Below are 16,436 nucleotides of genomic sequence, written 5' to 3' on the forward strand. Positions count from 1 at the left end.
TGCCATATCAGGAAAGTTTCTAGGGGACCAGGTTCTTGGGAATGCCAAATATCTTCTTTAAAAAAAAATTGTTATTGATTTCAGAGAGGACGGGAGAGGGAAAGAGAGAGATGGGAACATCAATGATGAGAGAGGATCATTGATCAGCTGCCTCCTGCACACACCCCACATGGGGGATCAAACCCGCAACCCGGGCACATGCCCTGACTGGGAATTGAACTGTGACCTCCTGGTTCATGGGTCGATGCTCAACCACTGAGCCACGCCAGCTGGGCTGTCCGATATCTTCTCATGTGAGAGACAAGACGCTGTCCCCTACGCCATGCACCATAAACAGGAGCAACGTGTGGTGTGTCTTTTGGGTTTGGGAGCCAACATATATCACCTCTAGGCAAGGTGCTTTGGCTCACTTACTGGGGCCTATAAATCTGACAGTGTTGGCTCTGGGTCTAAAAAATGGCTCTTCCAACGTCCAAGCTGTGATACAAGCTGCCCTACACTTGGGCATTATGCCTGGTAGATCCACGTGCCTGACTTAGGTGTCAGCCAAAGATGCCATGTGGTGCCTCTGGCAAGTCCCGAGAGGAGTATCATAGCTGTGACCCTTGGAGTTGTGGCCTTGCCAGCCTCTGCCAACGATTCTTCTACATTCTTAAAAGCAGCGGCTGGCTTGTCACGTAAGCTTGATAAAGACTGAATGCCACATTTACGGACACCAAGTGATTATCGGACCCAAATGTTCTTCATGAACTGAGTGTTCTCTGAGCCACGGAATCATGAACTTGGATTTGCACAGCTGCATCTCACTGGAAACTGGAGGAGCGTATGCGATGCTGGGCCCAAGCACATCCAGAAGGCACAATGAGCCGCCAAAGCAGGTGCTGGGAGTCCCCACGGTATTTGTTTCTATGGCTTCACCTCCTCCCCCTTAGTTTACGCTCAGTAGCTTCAAGGGGAAGAGGAAGAAGGACATGTCTGATTTATGGAAGGCTTTGCACAGCAAGCCAGTGCCAGCAAGAGCGGACAGCTTCTGTGTACAGCCTATTTCGAGGGATTCCTATAAGATGGCGGTGAAGGAAAGAAAAATCCTCCCAGGGGGCAGAACGTCAGGCAGAACACGTGTGACCCACGTGATGCGGAAGGAAAGGAGGCCTGTGGTGCAGGCTGATAGGAACGCATGAGCAATATCTAATGGGCTGGCCACGTGCAGAGACTTGGAAAGAACCCAGAGGGGAGCTTGATGGCATGACAGTCTAGGAGAGAGGGCGGTGGCTTCTGAAAATACAGCACGGGAGGATATTCATGTCCCATGGAAATGCCCATCAGGAAGCACCCAGCGGGGAGTCCTCACTAGATCAAATGGCCCATCCTATAGATTCGATCAGCCTCTTTCCCCAAGAAAACTGGCGCTTTCTCTGTGGACCCGTGGGAAGGGCAAACCCACAAGGTGTCTGTATGTGATGGGAGGTTTCTTTGCTCTCTGTCCAGCTTTGCCATTGACCCGACGGCTCACATTGGACCATTCCCTTCCCTTTTCCTGACCTTGGTTTCCTAATTTTACAATGAAGTGTTTAGACACAATGATCTTTGCTTCTGAACTACTATATAGCCCAGTAGGAGGCATTTGAGAATGAGGCCTGGGAGGGGGGCTGCTGGTGACATCATAGAGGGGAGAATTCCGTGGGAAGAGTCAGGCTTTCCCGGAAACCCCATTGCCACAGGCTAGGTGAGCAGGACAATCCAGGTAGGATCCTGCTGGGCCTATGTCTTGAGCTCTTCCTGTCCAAGGGTTCCCAGCATAGTCACTGATCAACCTTCGATGGCAGGAAAGGCTCCAAATGAGACAGACACCAGTACCTTTGAGGTGCCCTCTCGCTCCAGCTCACCAACCCCACACCACAGACCAGGTCATAGAAGAGCCCACCGCCATCACAAGTCCCATCACCGTGGTGTGGCCCATCATCATGGTGAATCTCACCACCATGGCGAGTTCCAAGGCTCCCCTGACAATGCCTTCTCCCGCCACTCCCCCGACCCCTCCACATCCTTTGACCCGACTGCGTCTCATAGCACCGTCCCCTCCCACCACACCTATGATAAGGTACCCCTTCATGAGGAGCACCACCACGGCAGCAGGAGACATCATGGTAGGCCCCACCACTTTAGTGACTCCTACCACCAGAAGGGGCTCCACCACCCCGGTGAGTTTCGCCATCATGGCGGGTTCCATCACGAAGGCGAGCCTTCCCACTCTAAAGAGTACTACCAAGACAGTGAGTACTCTGAGCGAAGTGGGCCCCATCACTCTGATGCTTACGACCACAGCAAGCACCATCATCATCCATCCCACCACCACAGAAGGTCTCTTCATCCTGGAGAGAGCTCTTCCCACTATGGCCTATCTCACTACCCCAGTGAGCGCCACCACGGCCGCCACAGTGAGCACCACCACGGCCACCATCGCCATCGTGGTGAGCACCACCACAGAGAGCACCACCATGGGGACTACCCTCGTGTCACCTCCAGAGACTTACACACAGCCCACAGCATGGCCAGAGCCAGCTCAGTCTTTCAACCCAGCCTGGCACACAAGCAGAGCATGGCCATTAGCTTGATGCGTTCCCACAGTACCGTTCACTCACATGCCTCCAAGAGCTCCAGCAAAGTCCATCCTCTGGAATACTTCTCTAAAACCTCAGAAAGCTGGCCTGAAGATGAGCAAGATCCCAACAAAAGTGAGTCTTTGCCCACCCCCACCCCCACCACCCCCGTTCCAACTCCCACCGCCTGGCCCAGGTGGCAGATCTAACTCAGGCCCTGCACCAACCTTGCACAGATCATGAGACTTGACTCTCACCTGCAGGGACTTCCCATCGGCTATTCACTCAACTGCCTGCTCATCGCCCGATCTTTTCTTGGTAGAATTAGGCACCTCTTCGGGCCGTCGGTGGTCTGTTCCCTCGGTCACTGCTTTCTTCAGTCGCAGGGTCACGTGTCCGACATTTCCTCTCATCTCCTCTGGGTACCTGGGCTAGTTGGGCCCTGGCGGCCCAGGGAAGACCAGCCCTCAAGGGGCTCCAAGGCTGGGGGTGGTCACAACCAACCAACCACCCAGACCGTCCAGTGATGGAGCCCTGTCCTTCCTGTGAGAACATTTGTGGATTCTATCTGTCCATGTTTCCCACACTAAGCCAGGAGCTTCTGGGGAGCAGAGCCTGAATGAGAGCCATTTGAGGGCAGGGAGGGACCTTGGCTGTTAATGCACAACCCCCCAAACTTGGCCCCTAGTAGCTCAGTAAACATGGCAACCGCCCCACAAACAAGCAGAGTGGGGTGAACGTCCAGCGGAGAGGCTGGGGAACGTAGCCCAGGGAAGACGTTTCAGCAGAATCTTAAAGGGAGAGGGAGAATTTACCAAGATATGGGGTGGCATGGAGGACCGGGTTCTCCACATGTACGTTGCCCTGTGAGTAAAGAAAGGCATGGAGCCGAAACCGGTTTGGCTCAGTGGATAGAGCGTCGGTCTGCGGACTGAAAGGTCCCAGGTTCGATTCCGGTCAGGGGCATGTGCGTTGGTTGCGGGCACATCCCCAGTGAGGGGTGTGCAGGGGGCAGCCGATCGATGTTTCTCTCCCATCGATGTTTCTAACTCTCTGTCCTTCTCCCTTCCTCTCAATAAAATATATTTTTTTTAAAAAAAAAAGAAAAAGAAAGGCATGGAGGTGTGGGAACATGAGCCCTCAAAGCGTGCTCAGGCAGACCCCAAATCCCACACAGGCTGGCCTCGACCATGGAAGGAGTTGGGCCTGTGGCCCAGTATCAATACATAGAGGCCCCTTCGTGAGTGGATGGCAGGCAAGCAGGCAGGCATGAAGATGAATCCCAACCCAGCTGACAGGCGGCCTGGGGTCCCAAAGGCCCTCCTCATAGACCTGACTTTCTGGCCCCCTTACAGCCAGCAAAACCTCGCGGATACACAAGAAGGCACACGGTGGGAACTTCTGCAGTAAGTTGTGCGGAAATTGTTGCCCCCTCTTTCACGGCCTCCGGAAGATGCTCAGTGTCCTGACGCAGTCCCTGATCTTTGACGCCTTCATCTTCATCGTTGTCTGCCTCAACATCATCATGCTTGTGGCCCAGACCTTCGCTAACGTTGAGATCCGGGGCGGTAAGAGCCGGGGAGCCCCGTTCATGTGGAGAAGGCTATTGACGATGTTTCAGACCTCCTGTCGGCCTGGCCCCGGGCCCACTGGTTTTATATAAATCAGCTTGTTTGATCCTCACCCCTGGGAAGTAGACGACTTTGCCCAGTTTTAGTAAAGAGGCTCAGAGAGAGAGCTGAGGTCAGCTAGGCAGCGGGGGACAGAAGGCCAGCTAAACCAGAGGATGTGCTGTTTGTGACTACGGCCACTAGAGGGCGTATTTGCTCTAAATATGCTTTGGTGGGAAGCATGGTGGGAACCCAGGTGGGCTAGAAGGGCCAGAGATCCTGAGGAGACCCTGGAGGGGTGAGAGCGGAAAACCTGAGAAGGCAGCCCTTAAAACCCTGGGGAGCGGGTGAAGGAAAGGACATAAACTAAAGAGAGAAGTAGAACGGCTGATGTTTCTTGCATGGTCACTGGTTTGGGCTTCATTTTAAGCATTTTTCTGTGTTAAATGCCTTTCATGCTCATGAAAAATATCAGGCAGGCTGTCATTATCACCATTTCACAGACAGGAAAACTGAGGCACAGAGCAGTTAATACACACAGCTATTGGGCAGAGCCAGGCTCTCCCTCAATGGCTGTGCGTAAGGTTCCCGTGGGGAGGAGGAGAGGGGCCGGGGCTGCTGGCGATGGCCCTGAGCAAGCCCCTGGTGTCCCCGCAGAGTGGTACTTCATGGTCTTCGACTGCATCTTCCTCTCCATCTACGTGGTGGAAGCTTTGCTCAAGATCATTACTATGGGCCTCGACTATTTTTATGATTCCTGGAACATTCTGGGTGTGTAGAGATGGGGTGTGTGTGTGTGTGCGCGCCACTGAACTGCCTAGGAGAGGCTGAGGACCAAAGGGACGGGCGGGGGTGTCGTCGACGTAGGAGGGCTGTGGGTCTGGGCCAGGGACCTGGGCCGGAGCCTGGTCGCTCAGGCTCCTGTGCCCTCAGACTTCTTCATCATGGCCATGGCTGCGCTGGAGTTCACGCTCGTGCAGTTCAACTCCCGCTCCTTGAAGCGCACCGTCTACAACCCAAACTTCTTCCGGATCTTCAAGGTCTTCAAGAGCCTGCGGGCCCTGAGGGCCGTTCGGGTCCTGCGGAGGCTCAGGTCAGCTGGGCCACAGCTGCCCTCCCTGGAAGAGGGGACAGAGGCCTGGACTCCCGGGGCGTGTGCTGTGACCTGTTGCAGGGATGGGGGCGGGGGGGTTGCAGACTCCAGCCCGCTTCTGGTCAGCCTCCTGCGGGTTCACTCTCTTCATTTTCCAGAGAGGGGCTGGGGCTCTTCCGAGTCACTAGCGAGTCAGGGACTCCTGTGTTCAGCGTCAGCTCTGGGTCCTGGGCACAGATCCCCACCACCCCTGACTCAGCCTCCCTTTCAACCTCTGCCCCAGCTTCCTGACCAGCCTCCAGGAAGTGACCGGGACCCTGGTACGGTCCATGCCATCCATCACGGCCATCCTCGTCCTCATGTTTACCTGCCTCTGTATCCTGTGCTGTGGGGCTGGGGCGGAAGATGGGGGTAGGAACCGGGGGCAGGGGGACGGGGTAAGGCAGGCCCTGCGAGCCTGGTTTGGCCTGAACCACCAGTCCTCTTCTCGGTCGTGCTCCGGGGACTGTTCCGCCAATCTGACCCCAATCGTTTCCAGAACATCTTCACCACCATCTTCACCCTCTTCACCTTGCTGACTCTGGACGACTGGTCCCAAATCTACGTGGACAGCCGGGCCAACGGTGGGGCGGGCCCCAGGCTGGGTGGTGGGCAGGAGGCTGGCTGGGTGGGCAGACCCTGAGGGCTGGTTACCCATCTCCAAAGTGGGGCATTGCATGCTTGCTGGCAGCGGAGCTGTTGAGGGCCGGCAAGAAAGTCACGGTTCCAATCCCCCCCTCTCCCCTAGGCGCCTGGTACATCATCCCCATTCTCATGATTTACATCGTCATCCAGTACTTCATCTTCCTCAAGTGAGGGTGCAGCCCCTGCTCCGCTCCCGGCTTCACTCCCCTCCCCCGTCTCACCCGGGGGAACCCCTCCCCAGCCCTCTCACCCAGAGAAGGGTGCTGCCTCCCCTCCAGCCTCCTCCTCGAGAGTACCCCACTGTGCCCCCTCCAGCCTGGTGATTGCTGTCCTGGTGGATAACTTCCAGATGGCCCTGCTCCGGGGCCTGGAGAAAGTGAAGCTGGAGGTATGAAGGGGGTGGCGCCGGTGGACCCGACAGAGAAACACACGGAGGAGGCCCGGAGGGCGGAGGCCGCTCCAGGGCCCGCAGGCGTGGCGCTGACCGAGCCTCTTCTTCCCAGAGGGCCGCCCAGATCCAGGAGAAGCTGCTGGCCGAATCGCTGACGATGCTCAGCGAGGAAGGTACCGGCCCTCCCCTCCCCCAGTCAGACCCGGATGCCAGGCTGGGCCTAGAGTTTTAGAATCTGAGACTCAGGAGAACTTCCAAAGCTGAGAACTTTGGTCGAAAGAGCACTAAGACCATCCTCCAAAGCCGATTACATTGAGAGTCAATTCTTGAAAGACCCGTTGGTGAAATGACTAATTAGCCAAATGATTTACCGAACACGCGTTTCTGTTAATAAGTTTATAGCCGTGGTTTTTTGGTTGTTTGTGTTTTTTTTAATATATTTTATTGATTTTTTACAGAGAGGAAGGGAGAGGGATAGAGAGTTAGAAACACCGATGAGAGAGAAACATCGATCAGCTGCCTCCTGCACACCCCCTACTGGGGATGTGCCCGCAACCAAGGTACATGCCCTTGAACGGAATCGAACCTGGGACCTTTCAGTCCACAGGCCGACGCTCTATCCACTGAGCCAAACCGGTCAGGGCTATAGTCGTGGTTTTACATGCAGTGGTTTCAGCTGTCTGAGGGTTTTGTCAAGGTCAGACACACACTTGTCCAGAGTCACTTTGTGTAGCAATTTTGTTTAGAATCTGAGCTCCAGAACCCCACTCTTAAGATCATTAACACCAGAGGAATAAGGGTCCTCAGGGGTCACCTGCCCACTCCATCAGGGACAAACCCTCAATGAAAGAGATTAGGCAAAAAGAAAAATTAATTGGTTCAAAGTATTTAACAAACCGAGAGTGCAGGGGCTTTCAGGAATGGCTGGATCCAGGACTTGAATGGCGGTCAGGATTTGGTCTCCTTCCATCGCTCTGCTCTTCAGCCTGCTGCATGGTTTTGTGCTTAGAGTGGCTCCTACTTTGTGGTGGGAAAATGGCCACGCGCAACTCCAATCTCAAACCCTCAGCTTAGCCACCTCTAGCTTCACTTCCCAGGAGAGCCCTCTTCTCCGGAAGTTCCAACAAAGTCCAGAAATGATTATCTTTTGCTCCAATGGATCACCTGCCTATTTCTGAACCAATCACTGTAGCCAGAAGGACAGGCTGTTCTGATTGGTCAGACCTGAGTCCAACCAACAAAATTGCTACACTCTCCACGCCTGGAGAAGTGATTTCTTTGAGGGGTCCTGGGCAAAAACGTGTTAGCCCTGTTTGAAAACCTCCGTGACACATGGGGTTCCCTCCGCCCCCTCTCCATCAGGCGTCCCCCTGACCTCCCCTCTTTCTCTACGTCAGAGCCTAGAGAGGTGATGAGTGAACACACTAAACAGAAGCTCCTCATCGAGAAGAAATTTGGGACCATGACTACGAAGTAAGGAGACCCGAAGGGAGGGGAGGCCTTGGGTCTAAGGGGAGCACCGTGGGGCCTGGCCAGTGGGCCGGCAGGGAAGGAAGGTGGCCCGCCTCTGTGAGGCCCTGGGAGGTCTCCAGGAACAGACAGGACACAGACCAGCACCTGGGCACGAGGGCCCTCCCTTTAAAGAGCTGTGCAGGGCCATGGAGGGTGGGTGGCCTTCAGCTAGTGGGGGTTTGAGAGGGTGGGTCAGGGAACAGGCTGCTGGGCAGTACCCCATTTCTGTTGACTGGAGTGGTGAGGTGGCACAGGACAGCTGGGGGCTCGGGCTGTGCTTGAGGCCGGGAGACGTTGGCACAGACTCCTGCTGCCTGGCTCTCAGGCCTGGCTCCCGGAGAGCCTTTTCTCTGAAAACTGGGCCTCCCCCCACCTCATCCAGACGGGCTCCAAAGCGTGCCTGACTCCGGGCACCTGACTCCGGGCGCCCTCCAGGCTCTCCTCAGCCACCAACAGAGCCCAAGTCCCAAAGGCCTTCCGTGATCAAGCTTTTGCCAGCCTTGCTCGCGGAGTCATTGCAGCCACTACCACCCCCTCACATCCTTGCTTCACCCACAGTTTCCCAAGCAGAGCACATACTTCTCCACCTCTGGGCCTTTGCCCACATTGTTCTCTCTCCCTGGAATGCTCTCTGGCTGCCAATGCCAGGCTCAGGTGACCGAGAGTTGGGAGAGCTGAGTTCCAATCCTGCGCACTTCACCTCCTGGCCTTCCGGGCCACCCTCTGCGCTCCGGCTCCGTGGCCACAAGCCCAGTCTGGGCCCTCGGTGCCTCCGCCATACTTCCCTTGGGGGGCTCATGGCCTCCACATTCTTCCCCACCAGCCCACCTCCACCGAGCGTCCTCTGTGTTGTTTTTTGTTTGTTTAAATCATCTCCCCTTTTTTACTTAGAGCAGTGTTGGCTTTTCTTTCTTCTGATTTTGAAACCCTACAAGGGCTCCTGCCTCCATGAGGATAAGGCCTGGGCACCTGGCTTTGACTTTCCTGGCTGTCTCCACCTCCAGTCCATCCATTCCCTGAGCCTCCTTCCCTGCGGCCTGCCCTGCCCCTCAGTCTACGCCCGGCTCCTCTGGAAAAGGGAACCGGGGCTCTGGCTGAGCCTGGCAAACCATCACGTCTTTCAGACTCAGCTCAGTGGCACCCCCTCTGTGAGCCCTTCCTGCCCCCCCCCCCCCCCGCCCCGGCCGGCGCCCTGGGTCACCGTTACATAGTGCACACTCACTGGCTTGCTTTCCTGGCTCCGCCACAGACTGCGCTTCCTGGAGGCAGGGGCTGTTTCTTGTTCGGGTCTGTGTTCTCGGAGCACCTTGCAGTGTAATTGATTTCCGCCTTGTCTGGCGTGGATTTGAAAGCCAGGCGGGCGCTGAAGGCGTTATGCATGGGCAGTAGGCTGGGTGAATGGGTGGGGGTTTAGGTGGACGACTGACGGCACAGCATGGTGAAGGGGTGGGATGGGGTTCAGGGAAGAGCAGGTGGATGGAGGGATAGGTCAGTGAGTGAAAGGGTGGGGTGATCGGATGGCAAGTGGATGGCTAGGCAGATGGGAGGAGGGGAGGGGTGGAGGGATGGAAGGTCGGAAGGGTACACGATTAACACCCACTGTGGCACAGGCAGACTGGGGTGGGGGGCAAGGCCACACTCAGAAAAGTTGTGGCCATGCTGGAAATGGAGGTGCAGAGTGCTGTGTGTGTGTGTGTGGGGGGGGTAAGCAAGAAGAGCCATCTGGGGGGCTCTGGGGGCCAGAAGGCCCAGCCGGGCAGGTTGGCCAGGACTCACCTCTGCCCCCCACCCCCCTAGGCAACAGGAGCTCCTGTTCCATTTCCTGCAACTCTCCACGGGGGTGGAGCATTACCAGCAGAAGTTCCGTTCCCAGGCATCCGTCATTGATGAGATCGTGGACACTGCGTTTGAGGTGAATCAGGCAGGACCGACCAGAAGGGAGGGGACCAGAAAGGAGGGGCCAGGGGTGAGGTGACGCTGGAAGGCCGGGCGGGAGGGGGGGGACTGTGCCCAGAAGTAGCCCTGAGTAACAGTCCCATGGGCGTTCGAAAAGGCAGAGGCTGGCAGCTCAGCCACCCCCCATCCCACCCCACAGGCTGGCGAAGAGGACTTCAGGAAGTGATCCCGGGACAGGGACAGTGGACACAGACTTCAGCCTCCGGCGAGCTGCCCCCTGGGGTGGGCTGGGACAAGTCCCAGACCTGCTGGAATGATTGTCGAGGCCTGAGAGCTGGACCCCAACAGAGTTTTAAAACCCCAGCAGGCTCTGTGTCCTCATCGGCACGAGGCAGGAGAGCTGTGTGTACGCACGTGAGCGTGCACAGCCAAGTGTGTGCGTGAGTGCTGCATGTGAGAGGTGCTGCTCGTGGTCTCCTCCAGCCGCACCAGGGCCTGGCCTCCTGGCTCGGCCCGGCAGTGGGTTAGCGGCAGCCAGAGGGGTGACCTAGAAAGCGGGCCAGGCTCGGTGCTGGAGGGAGAGCGCGGCCCCTGCTCCCAGGAGGAAGGCCTTTCTGGCCCAGGAGTCAGGAGAGAAGAGCAAGCTGGAAGAGCCCTCCGTTGTCGGGGCAGGGGAGCCCAGGAGGCCCCAGAAACAAGGGCTCAGAGTCAGGAATTCAGGCCTACCAGCGCCTTGAGCATCCATCAGGAGGCTATCATGAACCCAGAGGTCCCCACGTGAGTGGGCCCCGCCGGGTGCTGAAGACCTAGCACTGAGTCGAGCACAAGCCCCCTGGCCCTGGGGGCTCCCATCCAGAGGAGGGCTCTTCCACTGCCTACAGCACCCCCCTCCTCTAGTACAGTGACGCCACCATGCGGCACAGCTGGGGGGTCAGGCGTGGGACTCCAGAGTTGGGCTGAGGGCGACAGACAGTTGTGTCAACCGGACAGTTCTGTGCTTTTAAGCCGGACGTGAGAGTGGCGAAGTCTCCAGGCCTCTGGACAGAAGCAGCATCTCCCCTCCTGGCCTGGCCCAGGGCGCCGGCTGGCTCCGGCCCAGGACAAGGCTGTGCAGAGGAAATGCCGTCTGGGATTTGCACACAGATTCCAGGGACGGAGAGGCCACCTGGCAGATACCTCCAGGCCTCGCCTCACTCCACCGCCTCACACATTCATTCAACAAGCATTTCCTGCCACCTGCCCTGGGCCAGCCCCTGCTGGAAGCTCCTGCTTGGTGACAGGTGGGAGCCCGTCCGAGCAGCAGCCCCGCCACATGCCCCCGGGCTGTCTGAGCCGCCGCATGGGACAGGCTGGAGCAGAAGCAGGGCGCAGTTTCTCCGGCACCCCTCACTCCCGTCAAACCCAGCCCCCGGCTCCTCAGCCTCCCATGTGGAAGGCACATCTACGCATCTCCTCCTCATCCCCACCTCTGGGACAGGCAGGGCCCGGGAGCTGGGACAGTTCCTCACGAGGTCCCAGCATTGGGCAGGGGACCAGGCAGGCACAGCAGGTGTGAGCCCTGGCCTGGGGCGCTCTGCAGCCACTGCATTCTGGCTGCCTGGGCCTGCCGGTGCCACACCTGGTGCTCCCAAGGGCTCCAGCCACGGCCCGGCCCGGCCCGGGTGTGGGTGTTGGACAGCTCTGGGTGGGAGCATGTGGTCTCTGAGGCTGTGAGTGGGTCCGTGTTTACACCTCCAGGTGGTTTCCTGGGCTGCCAGGTGGTTTGTGGTTTTCTGGGTATGTGTGTGGTGTCCAGGGACACCCGAGGGTGTGTTTTGGGTTTCCCTGTCGGTGTGCTAAGGAGTCCTGGTGTGTGTGTGTGTGTGTGTGTGTGTGTGTGTGTGTGTGGCAAGTATGCATTGTAGGTGCAAATTCAGGTGTGCATGAAATATTGCAACTGTTTCTTTAAACCGGATCCGCCCCTCATCCCTCCTGGAGGCAGATTTCACCTCAGCCCCTTGGAGGTCCTTGGCCAGCCCCTTCCCGGAATCCTGCTCAGGGCAAAGCACAACGTGTACTTGAGAGTCAGTCCCAGCCCTCCTGGTCTCTCGGCCTGCAGGGGCTCAGCCGTCTCTGGGCCACATGTGGGCAGAGAATCTCACAGACTGGAAGCTCAGAGTCCTGGGGCCCTGCTGGCTTCCCCCACCCAAGCCACCCTGAGTTGCCCAGGGGGCTGAGAGGGAGGAGTGCTCACCAACCCCTTCCATTCCTCTCAGGGGCACCATCCCCTCCTGTGACTTTGTCTCCCATGCCTTGGCTCGGAGAATACTGAGAATCTGGAGTTTTGTTCCTCTATATCTGTGACACTGCGGTGTTTGGAGGACTCCAGATTTGGAGCTAACCCTGTGCCCCTCCGCACTGTGTGGGCTGGGACAGCAGCTCAGCTGGGAGCGGGGGCTGCCAGGAGTGGGAGCGGAAGACTGGAGAGAGGGAGGAGTGAAGCACTCAGAAGAGACGATGCAAGAAGCAGTGTGAGCAGTTTATTGCAGCAGATACGGCCCGTGGGCCTGAAGCGCCCTCCACCGGCGGACCCCCTCCCGTGGCCGCGGGGCCCCTACACGGGCACGCAGTGGTGCTTGAGGAGGCTGGAGGAGTTCTCCCAGGGAACCACTAGGATCTCAAAGTCGCAGCGCAGCTTCTGCAGACAGAGTGGGGGGGAGGGGGGAGGGAGGGTGAGCCTGGCCCAGGCCTGCCTCCTCCCCTCAGTCAGTGCTGGCCCACAACAAGGGGCAGTCACTGGCCCAGGAGTCAACAAAACTAGATCCCAGATCTTTCTAGTCAACTCTCACTCCAGGGGGAACCCCCTTCTCCTCTGCACCCCACCCTGACCTGGCGCTGAGTCACCCAGAAGGCAGGGACGGGCTCAGCCCGACATCAGTCTGGCCAGCCAGACCAGTTCAAGCTGGACAACCTGAGGGCCCGGGTGCTGGTGGTCAGGGCCGAGGGCAGGGCTCTTACCTCCTCCTGTGCCCCTGCGGCCAGGGGGCAGGTGGTGAGGTCCATGCGGTCTCCAGTCACCCCACTCTTGCGGCAGGCTGTGCTCCCCATCTCCACGGTCAGGTAGTACTTAACGCCAGCCACCAGCTGGGGCGGAGGGCAGGGGCAGGTCAGGGGTGCTGGGACACTACCTCTCGCCTCTCTCCACCGCCCCCCCCCCCCATCTCCCATTCCCTTCCCCTGGGCACCCGCACACTGGCCTGGGGGTTCAGACCTGGGGCAGGAGCATCCCGGTGGGGGTCCCCGGGGGAGAGGCAGAGGCCAGGGCCAGGCAGGAGGCTGCCCAAGCGCAGACACCGTCCTGAAACCCACCGCCTCATCTCCCCACCACCCTTCCCAATGAGCTGGGCAGGAAGTGAGGCAGCTGTGCAAGGTCAGGGTTAGATTCTATTTGAAATTTAGATATTTTGTTCATTGTGAAATTTTGGCATTAATTCAATTTTTAAAAATATGTTGTTGAAATATCCTGATTACTCTTGCGACTCCTCCTTAATCTGGCGCCCGGATGCACGCCTCCCTCGCTCGGTCCCGCCAGCCCGGACGCACCTGACTCTGCGCCCTGAGGATGCGCGTGTCTCGGAAGTAGTAGAGGCTGTTGCTGCCCATGTTGTAGCTGGCCACGGCCGCCTGCGCCGCCTTCTGCACCTGCGGGTCATTGGGCTTCAGGTCCGTCAGTCCTCCGACCAAGCGCTCCCCGGGCCGGGCCCGGGCATCGCGGGGCAGCGCCAGGAGACAGAACGCGAGCAGGGCCAGGCCCAGCGCCAGCGAGAGCTTGAGATGCGCCATAGCCGTCAGTGCCCGACCCGGGCGCCTCGCCTCGCTTTTACGGGCTCCGGTTCTCCGAGGCTCCGCCCCGCCACACCTGGCCCCGCCCCTCGGCGCGGTGCGCCCGGGTTGGGGACTGGGAGGGATCCCTGGGGCTGGGTACTCTGGCCCGGCCCCCTTCCCAGCCCAGCACACCTGTGTACCCCAAGCTTGCCCTGCCCTCCAGGGCACACCCAGGCCTGTGAGGGAAAGGACAGTGGCCGTCCCCCGCAAGGGCCACCGTCGGGCCAGTTCCCAGGAGGCCCATCCAGTGTGACACACCAACAACAGCTCTGCGCGAGCTCTTCCTGTCACCGCTTACTGACTGTGACCTTGGAGAACTTACCCCTCACTGCGTGGGCTTCCTCCGCGGTAAAAGGGGCGCTGTGCGGGTCCCACAGGTAAAGTGCTTAGAGAGGCCTGTACTGGGCACTAAGCAGCAGGCAAGTAGGGGATTGCTGGGCTGAGCGGGGTGCTGAATAACCCTCACAACCAGCATGAGGTGGGCATCTACACGTCCACCTGACAGGAGGAAACAGGACACGGGAGACAACCGATTCGCCCAAGGACCCAGCTGGTAGATGATAAACGGCGATGCTGGCTTGTGAGCCCAAGCAGGCTGTCCAATCTTTGCTCTTAAACCAAACTGAGACCAATGGATGAGAACTGGCCAGGAGGGGGTGTCATACCAGCTCTGCAGTGACTAACTGGGTGACTTCTGACAAGTCCCTGGAGCTCTGAGAGCCCGTGTCCTCATCTTAAGAAAGGGACAATTATCTTCTCAGGCTGTTCTATTAATGGCCCGAGACTGGGTCACCCATAGGCAAGCGGGGCGTGTGCTGGAGGTACCAGCAGGACAGGGCACGGTAACTCTTGGGAGGAATAATCTGATAATACATAAAAAACACTGAAGTAACCGCGGGAGAAGTCTGGATTTTGTTGAGATTCTCCCTCTGTATTGTAGCAATCAGCAGTCTGTACATTGCTGGGGGGAAGCAGGCCTTTCGCCCTTAGGACACTAAGATCTGGTCAGTGCTTAGGGTCAAGGATCTTAACTGGGTCTTGGAAGAGATAGTATGCGACAAACAGTTGGTGCTTAATAAGTGGTAATTATTAGACTTGACCCTTGAATGACATGGGTTTGAACTGCATGAGTCTACTTACACGTGGATATTTTTCAATAAATACTGTAAATGTATTTTCTTAACATGTTTTCTCAAGCTTATTTTAGTGTAAGAATATAGCACATAATATATATAAAAAACAAAATATGTGTTAATGGACTGTTTATGTTAATGGCTTCTGGCCAATAGTGAGCTATTACTTGGGAAAGTCAAAGTCATATTCTTTTTTTTAAATCTTTATTGTTGAAAATATTAGATAGGTCCTCCTTTTTCCCCCATAACCTCTTCCAGCCCACTCCCATCCCCCCTCCCAGGCCCTCACCACCCCATAGTCTGTGTCCATGGATTATGCATATAAGGTCATTGGTTGATCTCTTCCCACCCACCCTCCCCTGCTTTCCCTGTGAGGCTCAACAGTCTGTTCATGTTTCTATGTCTCTGGGTCTATTTTTGATCATCAGTTTATTTGGTTCATTAGATTCCACATATGAGTGAGATCATGCGATACTTATCTTTCTCTGACTGGCTTATTTCGCTCAGCATAATACTCTCCAGATCCATCCATGCTGTTGCAAATGGTAAGAGTTTTCTTTTTTATTGCCACGTAGTGTTCCATTGGGTAGATGTACCACACATTTTTTTATCCACTCATCTGCTGATGGGCACTTAGGCAGTTGCCAAATCTTAACTATTGTAAATTGTGCTGCTATGAACTTAGGGGTGCATATATTCTTTGTGTAGAGATAGATTTTTAACTGGGGGTTGTCACTGTTCCTAACCCCAACTTGTTCAAGAGTCAAGTGTACTGGGAGGAATGAGTAAGCATCCAGCATTCCCCAGGACCAGAGTGTGGTCACTGCCCAGTCCAGCTGCTACCCCGCCCCCTCAGCCCAGGTGTGAAAACAATCTTGGGATTCCAAGGAACTGTCTCAAGTTTGCTGTGGGCTCAGGTGTCTGCCTTAAAGAGACAGACCGAAGTTTGTGGGAAAGCTGGCTGGCTTGATGAGGAGGCCAAGGCCAGGCAGGAACCTGACCTGAGAGAAGCCAGGAGGGGGAGAGTAAAAGGCCGGGGACAGCAACACAGGGAGAGGGAGGAGAGGCAGCCCCGAGGGACCAGGAGCCTTCTCAGGCTCTCGCAGCTCTGCTCTCCTGTTACATAGAGTTCAGCCATGACCACGCTTACCCCAACAGCTCCCTGGAGCATTAGCCCAGGCCCCGTCCCCAGCTCTCCTGCCCCTACCTCACCTGTCACTCACTCCTCTGATGCACCCCCAACCTAACAATGGCCAGACCTTTCACCCACTGGTCTATTCTCACAGCACCGCAAAGCAGTAAGCATCACCCTCATTTTGCAGATGAAGACAGTTCATCAGAGGTCAGGACACTTGTTTAAGGTCACACAGCTAGACGCAGCTTAATCATGTTGCTGGGGGAACAGACCTTTTGCCTTAGGACACTAAGATCTGATCAGTGCTCAGGGTCAAGGATCGTAACTGGGGCTTGGAAGAGGTAGCGGTGAAAAAGGATGGAGGAAGAGAAATGAACAACTGCTGGGTTCTCGCTATGTGCCAGGGACTCATGTTCATTCATCATAACAGTCTGCAGGGGCAGTGACTATTTCCTCTTTTTAGAAGGAAGAAATGGGGGGTCGGGGGGGAAGGGTCAGTGGTGGAGCCTGGGGTGGCA

The 16,436-nt window shown here is 56.9% G+C and overlaps 2 protein-coding genes across 3 annotated transcripts; one reads left to right on the forward strand and one right to left on the reverse strand.

Annotated features, from left to right (window-relative positions):
* The first annotated feature begins 1,754 nt into the window (after positions 1–1,754).
* Positions 1,755–10,149, forward strand: CATSPER1 (cation channel sperm associated 1). Of its 2 annotated transcripts, XM_028153894.2 has the most exons (12): positions 1,756–2,735; positions 3,956–4,168; positions 4,868–4,981; positions 5,144–5,303; positions 5,587–5,678; positions 5,783–5,926; positions 6,091–6,154; positions 6,303–6,375; positions 6,491–6,551; positions 7,776–7,851; positions 9,688–9,802; positions 9,986–10,149. In XM_028153894.2, the coding sequence occupies exons 1-12, from the start codon at positions 1,820–1,822 to the stop codon at positions 10,010–10,012; spliced, it is 2,055 nt and encodes a 684-aa protein (XP_028009695.1). In that variant the 5' UTR covers positions 1,756–1,819; the 3' UTR covers positions 10,013–10,149. The 2 variants fall into 2 exon arrangements, with proteins under 2 accessions (XP_028009696.1, XP_028009695.1); XM_028153895.2 differs by lacking the exon at positions 4,868–4,981 and having other exon boundaries at positions 1,755–2,735.
* Positions 10,150–12,285: 2,136 nt separating this feature from the next.
* Positions 12,286–13,657, reverse strand: CST6 (cystatin E/M). The gene is made up of 3 exons (XM_008147039.3): positions 13,369–13,657; positions 12,784–12,909; positions 12,286–12,463 (listed from the first exon to the last, which is right to left on the reverse strand). Exons 1-3 carry the CDS (start codon positions 13,606–13,608, stop codon positions 12,380–12,382), a joined length of 450 nt encoding a protein of 149 aa, XP_008145261.1. The 5' UTR covers positions 13,609–13,657; the 3' UTR covers positions 12,286–12,379.
* Between the last annotated feature and the right edge of the window lie 2,779 nt (positions 13,658–16,436).

Source organism: Eptesicus fuscus, chromosome 13, assembly GCF_027574615.1.
Source record: "Eptesicus fuscus isolate TK198812 chromosome 13, DD_ASM_mEF_20220401, whole genome shotgun sequence".
NCBI classification, from domain to species: Eukaryota; Metazoa; Chordata; class Mammalia; order Chiroptera; family Vespertilionidae; genus Eptesicus; species Eptesicus fuscus.